This window comes from Balaenoptera borealis (genome assembly GCF_965194805.1).
Source record: "Balaenoptera borealis genome assembly, chromosome: 1".
NCBI lineage: Eukaryota > Metazoa > Chordata > Mammalia > Artiodactyla > Balaenopteridae > Balaenoptera > Balaenoptera borealis.
In genome coordinates this window covers 4,129,339-4,142,991 of record NC_138860.1, presented here as the reverse complement: position 1 = coordinate 4,142,991, position 13,653 = coordinate 4,129,339, and the positions used below count along the sequence as shown (strand labels likewise).

Below are 13,653 nucleotides of genomic sequence, written 5' to 3'. Positions count from 1 at the left end.
CCAGAACAATTTCCATATCTTCCAGTCGCAACGGACTCGAAGCTTGAATTCTCTCTGCACAATTGCTTTGCAACAGTACCTAGATTAGTATTTTCTGAGATAACCAGGACCTGGAAATCTTGGGCACCATATCTTGGAATTCTGCTCACCATATAGTTCCTTCAAAACACCCAGTCTTCTCAGCCTACCCGTGCCTAAAACGTACCATTTCTGTATTGCCTTAGAAACATGATTGAAGAGGGTTGAATTTGTTTCCTCATTGAAAATAGTAAGAGCACTAAGGCTCTCCCTATCTTCGTGAACCATAGCCATGGTAGTGAACCCCGATGGACTGCCCCTTGGGTCCTCCACTCACTCTGTGCACAATGTCAATTCATAATCCATCATTATGGATTAACTATGAATCCATAATCCATAACCACTCTCTTGCAATTACTCTTGAATCTCTTGATCCTGTCAACCAAAACCCCTGATGTAACAGTTTTCTTCTTTCTCTCCTGCGTCCTGATTTCCCCTCTGTGCTGGATGGGTCTCATCAAGATGCAGTTGTTAAAAACCAACAAAAAACAGCAACAATCACAATATTTCTTTTGACCCTATTTCCTCTTCGGCTGCCACCCTATTTCTCTACCCCCCGCGCCTCCCAACAGTAAAGCTCATTTCATCCTATTTCGCTGGTGAGTCCCTTTGCAGTTTCCATCTTTCTCCTCCAACCTTTGAATACTGGAGTGTCTCAGGACTCAGTCTTGGGATTTCTTTCCTCTCTATCCAATTTTAATTTCCTGGTGAATTAGTCAATCTCATAGCTTGAAGTAACAGCTCTGTGTTGAAGACTCTCAAATTAATGTCCAGTCCCAGCCGCTTTCTCGCGAGATTTATGGTAGGAGAGTCTCAGATCTGCATATCCAGTTTCCTACTTGGCGCCTCCACTTGGGCATCTAATTGTTCTTTCAGACTCTCAAATGCAAAACTGAGCTTCTGTTCCCCTCAGAAGGCTGCTCCGCCCACAGCCTTCCTGATCTCCGTTCACTGTAGCACTGGATGACTACTTCCCCTAACTCCAGAGCCATCAACCTCATCTGAACCACTGTCATATTTTGCCTGGGTTATGGCATTTTCAACAAGGGGTCGTAAGGATCTGTATAATGCACATGTCAGAGTTTATTACTCCTCTACTCAAAATCCTGCAAGTGCTACACATTTAGCTCCAAAACCCGTGTAACTAGGAATTCCCTGGTGGTCCAGTGGTGAAGACTCTGTGCTATCACTGCTGCGGGCCTGGGTTCGAACCCTGGTTGGGGAACTAAGATCCTACAAGATACGCAGTGAAGCAAAAAACCAAACCAAAACAAAACAAAAAACAACAACAAAAAACCAATGTAACCTTAAAATGATTTACAAGGCCCTCCAACCTGACCCTCGCCCTCCACCGACTCCTGGCCATATTCTCAAATGGCATCTCCTGTTGCCCATCCCTCTCTCCCTCCACTTCAGCCTCTCCGGATTCTGGATTCTTGCTGCTCCTTGGACACGGAGCATGTTACTGTCTCCAGGCTCTCTCACCTGTGCCTAGAACAAGCATCCGCCAGTACCTCCTTAGCTAACTCCTTACCTTCCCAGTCTTTACCATCTTCCAACTTACTTTACCATTCGCTTACTTATTGTGTATATTCTTAACTGTCTGTCTTACATCCCAGAACATCAGTCCCATGAGGACAGGGGTCTTTGTCTGTTTTGTTCTCTGAGACATCTTAAGTACCTAAATCAGTGTTTGACACACACTAAAGACTCAAAATACTTCGTGTGAATTGTGAATAATTAGTACTGACTATGCTCCAGGCTTGATGCTAAATGTTTACAGTGACTCAAACTTGTTTAGCCTCATTTTAGGAATTAGGGATGGAGATACAAAGATAATAAGGATTTGGGCCAATGTCCCAACTAGGAAGTGGTGGAGCTAAGTCTGGCTCCCTAATGCCTCTGTGGTACTTTACTGTACTTTCACTGTAGACGAACAGTATGACCTACTTATTCAGGGCAAAGGGTATTTCCAATACACTCTCTTTTCTCTGCCCTTCCTCCAAGAAAGGGTGTGATTTCACATTAAACCTTAGTGAAAATACATGTCAAGGTAAGTCTAATCCCAACTGTAGAATTAAATAATTTTGTCCCTTGGTTAACTGATTGTATACCTCAATGAGCAGGTTTATCTCTGTGGGGCAGAGACCTTTCGGATCCCCGTAAGAGGCTACCTACTTCTGCATGTAAAGTTAAACTATAGGAGGTTCTCTCTGAGAATTGTAACTAGATTACCTCTTCGATCCCTTCAAGATGGAGCGACTGAAAGAAAGAGAATTAAATCTAAATGATAGTATCTCATAAAAGGACATTATTTGATAGGAAGGAAGAGAATTGCTCCTCTATGCTCTATCGCTCTTAAAATATGAAATGTTTTATTGGTTCTGAACAATATAGGCAAAATTTACAAAATCAGGAATGTATTGTCTTCGATCTCATTCTAAAAATTGTATTTTTTGAAAACTTCAAAAGAAATGAAAATGTTAAAATGTAAGGTGATTTTTTCAAAGAATCCAGCAAAATATTTGACATAATCAGCTCTCTTTATGTGTTCTTTTTCATTTCTAGATAATTCTAATGCACTGATCATATTTCTGGTATTTCTGATTATTGTGACATCAATAGCCCTGCTTATTGTTCTCTATAAAATCTATGATCTGCAAAAGAAAAGATCCAGGTAAGAGTTGATTTTAAGATGAAAAAATAATAATAGTAGTAATAATGATGAAAACCCATCTATGAGGCCAGTTTGGAACCAATTAAGTGAAAAATGTGAATTCAGAGATGACAGCACGAAGTCCAGGATATCACTGACCTTTTGATGAAAGACTTTCACATGGTCTTATTGTTTTATATTAAATATTAATATTTTCTACATTCACTAATAATTGGACGCATTTCTTTTAATAATAACCAATGAAAAGAATGTGTCTTTTCTTTTAGTACAAAGTGGTCAGAGAGATCTAGAAATGACAAAGGAGAGAAGTATCTAGGGAAGGATATGCATTCCTCTGTCCAGGAACAACTACATTTTATGAAAACCAAGAGGTTCCAAATAAAATAATGTGGTCAGTTATCCGAGTTTGACTGACCACCCGTGATTGGTTTCTTCCTCCCCACTTTTTCTCCCCCCCATCATCCCCTCCCATCCCCTGCCCTTTTCCTTTTTGTCTTCCCCACCTCCACTCCCTCCTTCCTTCAAGACATTCATTAAACATAAATTTATTGCCAACTGAATTCTATGTTTCTTAAGAGTATGCAAACTTACATTTCTTATTTTCACAGCAATTTAGATGAACAGCAGGAACTTGTTGAAAGGGGTAAGTATGCACATTTTTTACTGGTGATTATCCCCTTCCCATTTGAATCTACTCATTTGAAATAAGAATTCAATATTTAAAAAAAATCTAACCTGGACTTCCTCTGTGGATACAATGATGAAACTTAAGTTATATATTTATTCAACCAGCAAGGATCTATGCATTTCCCAGAGTATGCCAAATATTGTGCCAGCACTGAAAATACATCAGTGACAGGCCACAGACTCTGCTTTTAAAGGTTTAGAATCAACAGAGGAAGAGAGACATGTGGACAAATATGACAGATTTGATAGATACCATCGTTGTGGACTGTGTGTGGTTCTATAGAAAGATGGAAGATGGAAAACTGCTTGTGGAGAAGGCAGGAATCTGGGTCTTCTAAGACTGTGGGGAAACATTAGACCAACAAATGAGGAAGGAGCAGGTGGAAAGCCACACAAATGAGGAGTGCAAGTGTATTCACGTCCCTGCAAGGGTGGGACACTGGCTGTCCCCACTAAAGGCACACTGATGGACGTGACAAAAGATTGCAATTTGACTTAGGAAATGAAAACATATTCCACTGTTTCTCTCTTTTTAAAAACTTTTACAATACTTCTTTCATTTCTCTTTAAAAATGTGATTTTTGATCCATTTAAAGGGCAGGAGATAAAGAAGTTGAAAACATATTTATAATATAGGAAATGGTTTGTTTTTTTCATACTCAAGACAGGAAACATTTCAGAACTCCTCTATGTGGTTTTAATTTGTCTCGGAAGGGTTTCCCTCTGCCAGGGCAGGTCCCAAATCCATAAGCAGAAGCTTTTGGGCAGGTTCCTTGGAGCTCCCCAATAGGCTTTATTTTCCATTGCAGAGTCTTCCTGCCACTGTATTTTATATTCCGCTTGTTTGTTAATCTTCCTCCCTTGTCTAGAATGTGGGCTCTGGGACGGCAGAGAGGCTTTACTTTCCCATTTAGTGCTTTATCCCCAGTACCTGGGTGGGCATGTGGATTCAATACGTGTCAATGAATAAATTAAAGTGGAAGATAAACTGTCCCAAGGGTTAGTTTTTATAGGTGGGCTGAGGGATGGATGAAGATCACAAGAGTGACAGGCACCTAAGACAGGAGGCGGACCATTGCCAGGGGTCAAGGAGCATTTATCTCAAAGTTGACACTGATTGCTCCTTGGAGTGGTCAGAACTTACCCAAACTCCATAAAACCCCAAAGGTGGCCCTAGGTCAGAATGAATGCCGGAAATCTCCAACCACCCAAAGAAGCAACCGTACATGGACAGTTTGATTGTTATGTTTGGATAGAAAATTTCCACGGACAAAAAGATAAATGTACAACCCTAATGGACATCTTCTTTCTTCATCTAATAAATAGGGGAAATTAACATGAATACTGAAAAAATACTGTCAGATATACCTGGGATAGTAGGAGTTGTTTCAGTATTCATATACACTTACAGCTATTTACATTAGTATGTATTTTGTTCTTTAGTAAGTTATTTCACAAGCCTAGCATATAAAGAGTTTCTCTCTGGTGGCATAAAATATTAATGCAATCTGTTCACAGTCAACTGTAGAGATTATCACATTAAGATGAGTCCTGGGTATAGAGTATTCATCATATTCTCTTATTTATATGTTTACAGTATTTCACAAGTTAAAGTAGATACAATAAAAAGAAAAAATTACAATATAGATGAGTATTGTAATTGTCATAAAATGCTTTAAATCCAACAAAAAATGTAGATATCCTCACAGTGGCAATATTTGGTCTGGAATCTGTTCGTAGATAGAAAATGAGGAAGGACATTCTATCTAGAGAGAACAGTGTGTGCAGAAACATGAGGACAAGAAAGTGTGTGATGCACTTGGAGAACATTCACGCCTAAGATGTAAAGCAAGTGTAGGAAACAGTGTGGTTGAGATGGGTCAAGAGAGATGATAAAAAGGCATCATATATCACATTAGACATTGAAACTTTAGCCTTTAGGCTATGGGGCACAAACAATAGTGTGAGATTTTTTTTCAACAAGCAGAGCTGCATGCTTGTATTTATATTTCAGGATGAATTTGTGGCAGTTTAAAAGATAAATCAGGGTGGGGACAGGCTGGAGTCAGGGAGAGGAGTCGGGAAGATGTCCTTACGTGGATGAGGAGGAGTCCTGAGCGTGACCACAGGCAGAAAGGATGGAAAGTATGCGGTGACCTGTTGGATACGGGGACAGAGGGAGAAATCGTGGGTCACCTGAAAGTTTCCATCTTGAATGACTTTGTGAATGGTGGTCCTGTTTGCCAAGATTTGAGATGCTAGAATAAAGGGAAAATTACTTTGAATATCTTGACTTTGAGGTCCCTATGGAATAACTGGATGGAAAATGTGAGAATAAGAGGGAAAGATTAATACAAAGTCCAGAAGGGGGCTGGAGCCCAAGATTTAGACGTCATAAGTTTACAGGTGAATCTTTATTATGTGTGAGTGAGAATTTCCAGGTGGAATGTGTGTGAGAAGGAAAGACGCTAAGGACTGAATCCAAGGTATACATTTAACGAAATTTGCATGAACAAGGGAAAGAGAGACATTAACACTAGTCGTGAATCTTTACTACGTTTAAAGATGATGAGAGGCAACTGATGAATGTGGAGCCCATCCATGCAGATGTTTTGTTGGAAACTTACAAGAGGAAGATCGCTGATGAAGGGAGGCTCTTCCTGGCTGAATTCCAGGTGTGTGCTCTTCTCGATACGTGATGAGAAAGTTTACTCTGTTATCAACGTAATTCACCTTAAATGTCTTGTATAACCATTTGCCTTGATAGTTTATCCCACGTAATAGTGCAACGGAGTCAAAGCAGCTATTTATTAGCAGATATTTGCAGACCAGAAGAGTGACTCATTGTCATAAAACTAGTCAACATTTCAAGATAATGCTGCCTCATTGTATGAATACTAGTTATGAAGCTGTATCTCGAAACGCGTTTGGCTGATTTTGTCCTTATGCTCTAGGTAATCATCCAAGTGTGTTTTTCAGTGAATTTTAAAGTGGCAGAGCAATAACTGCTAAGTTTGCTCTCCCTCATGGGATTTATTCTCCAAGTAGCCTATCATTCATTTTTCTTAAAGAGTGTTTTTTGCATAATTCCTAATAATGTTCATTTCAATTACCATATGCAACTTGTTCATTGGTGTAAAGGAAATACGTTCCAGGAGGTGCCATTTGCTCAAAAGGATAAGCGGCAAGGGGAAATGGTTTTTCTTGAATCTGCTGTGACCCAAAGGATCTTTGTGCCTTTCAGAGCATTCCGAGGGTATTCGGCAAGTTTTCTATCAAGGATGCTCGAAAACCCTTTAACCAGAATAAAAACCGCTACGTTGACATCCTTCCTTGTAAGTGTTCATCGAGAACTGGATTTCCATACATTTAGGCTACTTGATTATTCATGATTTCACTTATTTAATAGTTCTTTTCTTTGAACAGATGATTATAACCGTGTTGAACTCTCTGACATAAACGGAGATGCAGGGTCCAACTATATCAATGCCAGCTATATTGATGTGAGTAAAAAATGCATAACAGCCAGATGGTTTTATATCTTCATCATTTTGTCACTGACCATTTTCATTTTTCTGGTATCTATGCATTCTGTTCAACTCCTTCTTTGTCATGGCAAATTTTTATTTGTTTAAAATTTTATTGGAGTATAGTTGATTTACACTGTTGTGTTAGTTTCAGGTGTACAGCAAAGTGAATCAGTTACACACGTACATATATCCTCTCATGGAAAATTTTTAGAAATATTATTTGAAATGATTTGAAGGAAGCTCATAAATGCCATTGATATAAACAACAAAATCACTAATATTTGCAAGAATAGTTATTTATTATTTGTTATTGGTGCTAGGTAATATAGGATTTTTCTTTCCAAACAGAATGATAACTAAGAATTAAAATACTCTTGTACCTGTTATACGCTGGATATTATCTATGTGTGTATTTCTCATAAGAGCCCCGTCTTTGCCCCTCACCATAGAGATGAGGACTGGGAGGCCCTGGTTAATTTGTTACTTTTGCCCTTTTTCTTTTTTATTTATTTATTAATTTTTGTTTTTAGTAAATTTATTTATTTATTATTTTTGGCTGTGTTGGGTCTTCGTTGCTGCACACGGGCTTTCTCTAGTTGCGGCGAGCGGGGGCTACTCTTCGTTGTGTTGCTCGGGCTTCTCATTGCAGTGGCTTCTCCTGCTGCGGAGCACGGGCTCTAGGCTCGTGGGCTTCAGTAGTTGTGGCTCACGGGCTCAGTAGTTGTGGCTCACAGGTTCTAGAGCACAGGCTCAGTAGTTGTGGTGCACGGGCTTATTTGCTCTGCAGCATGTGGGATCTTCCCAGACCAGGGCTCGAACCCGTGTGCCCTGAACTGGCAGGCGGATTCTTAACCACTGCGCCACCAGGGAAGTCCCTGCCCTTTTTCAATTAGTAACAGTCTGAGGATATAGTGCATGGTTAATTTATCTAAAATGTTTTAAAATGTTATTTATTAAACAATTGTTCAGTAAGTAATGCATCACACGAATTAAAAAAAAAATTAAGCAGTATAAAAACACAGAGAGACTTAAAAAAAATTCCTCCCACCCAATCCACCATCTACCCAGTGCCTCCACCTACCTTAAAAGGTAACCTCTATGTTATTTCCTATCTATCCAGCGGGAGTTTTTTAATACACAAACAAGAAAACACCAACATTTGTTACCCCCTCCTTTATCCAAAAATGTTAATGTAATATTCACACTGTTCTGTATAATGCTTCATTTACTTAAAACATATATCTTGGATACATAAAATATCACTGTTAAAAGCAGGGACTGGCAAGCTTTCTCTGTAAGGGGCCAGATAACAAATATTTGGGGTTTTGCAGGACATACCATCTCTGCCACAGCTACTCAGCTTTGAAGCCCAGTGACTACACTTCTATAAACAATACATAATGCAGCTCTTCCGAAAAACAAACTGCATTTACAAAATCAGGCCATGCTGATTTGACCCACAGGCTGTAGGTTGCTGAACACAGAACATTTCTACATCTTTCTTTAATATTTTTAGAGTAATTCTTGGCATAGCTGCATTGTGATGTATCTAATCAGTTCCTATAGTAACAGGCGTTAAATATGGTTTCTAACCTACTATTGCAAACAATGGTTTAATGAATAATCTTGACTCATATTATTTCTCAATGAGTTTCAGCATATCTGTAGGATAAATTCCTCAAAGAAGAACTGCCGGCTCAAAGAGAATAAGCGTTTGTAATTTTAAAAGACATTTCCAAATTGTCCTCCACTGGGGTTGTACCCATATAGGTTCCACCAGCAAAGTATGAGTGTTTATTTCCACACAGACTGCCAAAACAGTGACTATCGAAAATTGTTTTTGACAATCGAACAGTTGACAAAGTGTCTCATACTATCATCCATGCCGGTTTATAAGGTAATTATTTCAAATTTTTCTCAAAGAAAAAACAATTGAAATTGAGGTTTGGTTTGTTTGTTTTGATCTACATGATTATATAAGCTTTCACAAACTTTCAGTGAAGAAAGTAAAATGTTCCAATTCTATCTATCTATTCATTTACTTATTTAGACAGTGTATTAATTCCCCAGAGTGGACATAACAAAACATCACAAACTGAGTGACTTAAAACAACAAAGATGTGTTATCTCACAGTTCTGGAGGCTGGAGGTCTGAAATTAAGGTGTGAGCAGAGCCATGCTTCCTCTGAAGGGTCTGGGGAAAAATCCTTCCTTGCCTCTTCCAGCTTATAGTGGCTCCTGGCCATCCTTGGTGTTTCTTGGCTGGTAGCTGTATCACCCTGTTCTGTGCCTCTGTCATCACGTGGTCTTATTCCCTGTGCGTCTCTGTGTCACTGTGTCTCCTTTCTCTTATAAAAGACATGAGTCGTTGGATTTAGAGCCTATCTTCACCCAGTACGACCTCATCTTCCACAAAGACCCTATTTCCAAATAAGGTGACATTCTGAGATTCTGAGTGGACATGAGTTTTTTGGGGAACATTATTCAGTCCACTACACACAATTTATGTAAAATTATAGAATAATGAAAAAAATCTTTTTTACTTGGATCATTCATGAAACAATCAACTTCAACTTCTGTGTCCTTTTGTGAGATAGCTGATGATTTTCCAGAGCAAAATTCTTGACATTAATGATTATGATGACACAATGATGAGATATATATATGTATATATATATATAAAACGATACAATTTATTATACATTTGCTATTTATCAATCATGAATTTAAGTGCTTTACATATATTGATTCAATGAACTCTCACAACAACTCTGAAGCAAAGCTAGGATGTTTTTTCTCAAGCATTCTGTCTGGAGACAGCCCTGTAAACTGTACAATGTCCTACTTCCCATCAACTTTGTTTGATGCATAAGAGTTTTTGTAGGGAGATTGGGACTGACATATATACACTAATATGTATAAAATAGATAACTAATAAGAACCTGCTGTATTAAAAAATAAAAAGAACACACCCTCTCACCATACACAAAAATAAACTCAAAGTGCCTTAAAGACTTAAACATAAGACGTGACATCAAAAACTCCTTTAAGGGGCTTCCCTGGTGGTGCAGTGGTTAAGAATCCACCTGCCAATGCAGAGGACACGGGTTCGAGCCCTGGTCTGGGAAGATCCCACATGCCGCGGAGCAACTAAGCCCGTGAGCCACAACTACTGAGCCTGCGCGTCTGGAGCCTGTGCTCCGCAATGGGAGAGGCCGCGACAGTGAGAGGCCCGCGCACCGCGATGAAGAGTGGTCCCCACTCACCGCAGCTGGAGAAAGCCCTCGCACAGAAACGAAGACCCAACACAGCCAAAAAAACATAAATAAATTAAAAAAAAAAAAAACTCCTTTAAGGGAGCATAGGCAAAACATTCTCTGACAGAAATCATACCAATGTTTTCTTAGGTCAGTCTCCCAAGGCAGTAGTAGAAAAATAAAGATAAAAAGTAGAAATAAACAAAAAAACACCAAAAAAAGAGTTTTTATATCTTTGTTTCATGTTGTCCCTGTAAATCCTATCCCAAGCAACACATACCTCTTGCCCTGACATGTGCTCTTGGTATCCACAATGCAATTTCTTGTTCATATGATATTCAAAAGGCTTGTTTACAGTGGCAACTAACACTTTCAAATGTGAGGTCATAGTCCAAAAATAATTACTAGGACTGTGTCATAATTTTGGCCTCTATTTTAACTGATTCTGTAGGTAACCACTGCAGGCCTTCACAATTAGCGTTCAACAACTTTTTGTGTATAGTGTCTTTTCCAAACAATAACTTGTTCTTCAAAATAAAGTCATTGAGAGCAGATTTTATAAGGATTTAGATAGTCTCTAGGAAAAAAAAACCTTATATTTTCTGTTCAAATAAATATGGTAATTATAGTATCGAGTTACACTTACTTTTCTCCAGCAGACCTGGGAGCTCATGGAAAGAATATGTCTCCAGATTTTAAACACTATTTTATTTATTTTATTTATTTATGGCTGTGTTGGGTCTTCGTCTCTGTGCGAGGGCCCTCCCCAGTTGTGGCAAGTGGGGGCCACTCTTCATCGCGGTGCGCGGGGCCTCCCATTATCGCGGCCTCTCCCGTTGCGGAGCACAGGCTCCAGACGCGCAGGCTCAGCAATTGTGGCTCATGGGCCCAGCTGCTCCGCGGCATGTGGGATCCTTCCAGACCAGGGCTCGAACCCGTGTCCCCCGCATCGGCAGGCAGGCAGACTCCCAACCACTGCGCCACCAGGGAAGCCCCGTCTCCAGATTTTAGATAGGTACTTGACAGACTGTAGCCACTCAATGAATATTTGTTGAATAAATGAATGTATGAATAATACTATATCATGAGATAGAAGTTTCAAGAAGTTACTAAAATTAATCATGAATTATTGTGGCCCACGTGACTGAATTTCAACTAAGGGCAAAGGTTATCTCTCTGAAAGGCTTTTCTGATCACTGAGGTAAGTTTGAGGAGTAGGAGATAATTTGGAAGAAACTAGCACAGTGTCTCACCTGTCTCTATTCCTTCTTTGCCTTGGTAACTGGAGTGGAGAAAGCAGACATTGTAGGTAATAAAATGAAAGTTATTGTATCTCTTATCTAGAGTGGCAGAAAAGGATTCTAGGGAATCAGCGGTATATCCCAGCACTCGTTAAGAGGTAGAAGTATGGGGCTGACCTCAGGATGATTTATTGAAAGAAAGTGAGTAAAAATCCCCAAAGTATCTCTATGGCTGGTAAGGAGGTTCGAATTGTGGCAGATGGTGCTATAAAGGTTGGCAGGATCTAAAATATAGGAGTGCCTGTATTATGCTTATAAATTGCCGCACCTTCCCACGTGAAGATAAAGTCTATCTAGTTTTAAAAATTGTTTAGGGTATATAGCAAAAACCCATGAAGGTCATGAATATTGTTTTTAAATGTTGACTAACATATTTGACACAGTTAACTGCCATTGAGTTAATAAAACCCCACTTTTAATTTGAAACTGCCCAGGGAAATACACAATCAAGAAATGGCAGATCTAAGGCCTATCTCACACTTTTGCATGTAAATGGATAACTGAGCACTCAGTAAATGATATACCTCTGTGTGTGTTTTGAACAGGGTTTCAAAGAACCCAGGAAATACATTGCTGCACAAGGTAATTTCTCTGAGAGTCCAACATTCTTTTTGAAAAATTGTTTTATAGCACTTTTAAGAAGATATTTCTTACCAGTTTTTATTTGTTTACCGCCTAGGTCCCAGGGATGAAACTGTTGATGATTTCTGGAGGATGATCTGGGAACAGAAAGCCACGGTTATTGTCATGGTCACTCGATGTGAAGAAGGGAACAAGGTAAGGACCCAGAAGGTTCAGAGGGTGAAGGTCCAGGACTCACAGGGTGGAGGCGGGATGTTAGGAAAAGACAGTGTTGAATTGCATTTTGAAAAGGCACATATGTATGTGCTTGATGACAAAACAGACCATTCTCTGTTTGAATCAGTATAACACTTGATTTAAAATTTCATGCTTGTAGAAAAATTAAATATGCACATATATAAATATTTGTATATAAGTATAAAATTTAAATGTTTCTGCTTCATTGCTGGACTCCTATGTGATTCCTAGTTTGTTGCAGTATTATTTTAAGTTCAGTACACTTCTGTGGGCTGATTTCACAAGTACTTGTGAACGCTTGAAACACACAGACCTTGGGCAGATAGATGAAAATTCATGTAATGTGACTTTAGGAAGCGTGAAAGCCTCCCCATCCCCCAGCCTGAAATGAACCACACGCAACCTCATCATTTCTGCTGACCACCAAGCACGTCCCCATTTAATATGCAGCTAAGCCTGGGAAGATCATCCTTCTTCCGCTGGGTTGTATGAAGGAAATACTTCAGGGCACTTAATGGGAAATGGAATACTTTCCAAGCATCGCAGTTTACAGGAGACTATAAAAATGTCTTGAGACTTTCAAAGAATACATTTTTGTTTCTTTTGTTTTACAATGAATGTTTAACAAATCCATTTACATGAAAAACTGGAATCATTAATGATTTTTTAAAATATAGAACAAGTGTGCATTATACTGGCCGTCGATGGAAGAGGGCAGCCGGGTTTTTGGAGATGTGATTGTAGAGATCAATGAGCACAAAAGATGCCCGGATTACATCATTCAGAAGTTGACCATTGCAAATGTGAGTTTGCTTTATGACATAATTTTAATTTTCATACTGTTTGTCTAAAAATGTAATTATGGAATATTAAATGTGAGACATTGAAATATATCTGGAAAATTATTTTTTAATGAAGTGCAGGAGGAAGAGTTGGGTTAGAACAATAATACAAGCCAACAGGGTCAAGTTAAGTCACTAGTGAAAATAGTGTTTGTCCACATCACATCAAAAGTGTTTATAATGCTGTGACCCTTGAGGTATAAAGAGCTCATCAATTGTGTTAAATGGATGACTGAATTATTGAATGAATGATAAAATAGTCCCTCGTCTCAATGGGTTTATTACCATTATGGAAAATATATACAAATGGCACAAAGACTACTGTAAGAAGTCTAAAGTTCTAACTCTGTAGGTGAGATAAAATGTTTAGTTCAGAAAAGAAAATTGTCAGTGTGACCTTAAATAATAGTTAAAATGGCGGTCTTCTCATATATTATATGATTCTGCTCATATGAAAAGTCT

General features: G+C 38.9%; 1 protein-coding gene across 6 annotated transcripts in view; it reads left to right on the top strand.

Moving 5' to 3' along the window:
* Positions 1-13,653, top strand: part of PTPRC (protein tyrosine phosphatase receptor type C) — a 132,413-nt gene that overhangs the window by 96,492 nt on the left and 22,268 nt on the right. For all 6 annotated transcript variants that reach the window (XM_082394190.1, XM_082394193.1, XM_082394191.1 and 3 more), the window contains 8 exons: positions 2,647-2,755; positions 3,364-3,398; positions 6,008-6,117; positions 6,687-6,777; positions 6,869-6,945; positions 12,076-12,112; positions 12,210-12,307; positions 13,027-13,152. In XM_082394190.1, coding sequence (XP_082250316.1) covers positions 2,647-2,755; positions 3,364-3,398; positions 6,008-6,117; positions 6,687-6,777; positions 6,869-6,945; positions 12,076-12,112; positions 12,210-12,307; positions 13,027-13,152 — 683 coding nt within the window. The remainder of the gene's footprint in view (positions 1-2,646; positions 2,756-3,363; positions 3,399-6,007; positions 6,118-6,686; positions 6,778-6,868; positions 6,946-12,075; positions 12,113-12,209; positions 12,308-13,026; positions 13,153-13,653) is intronic.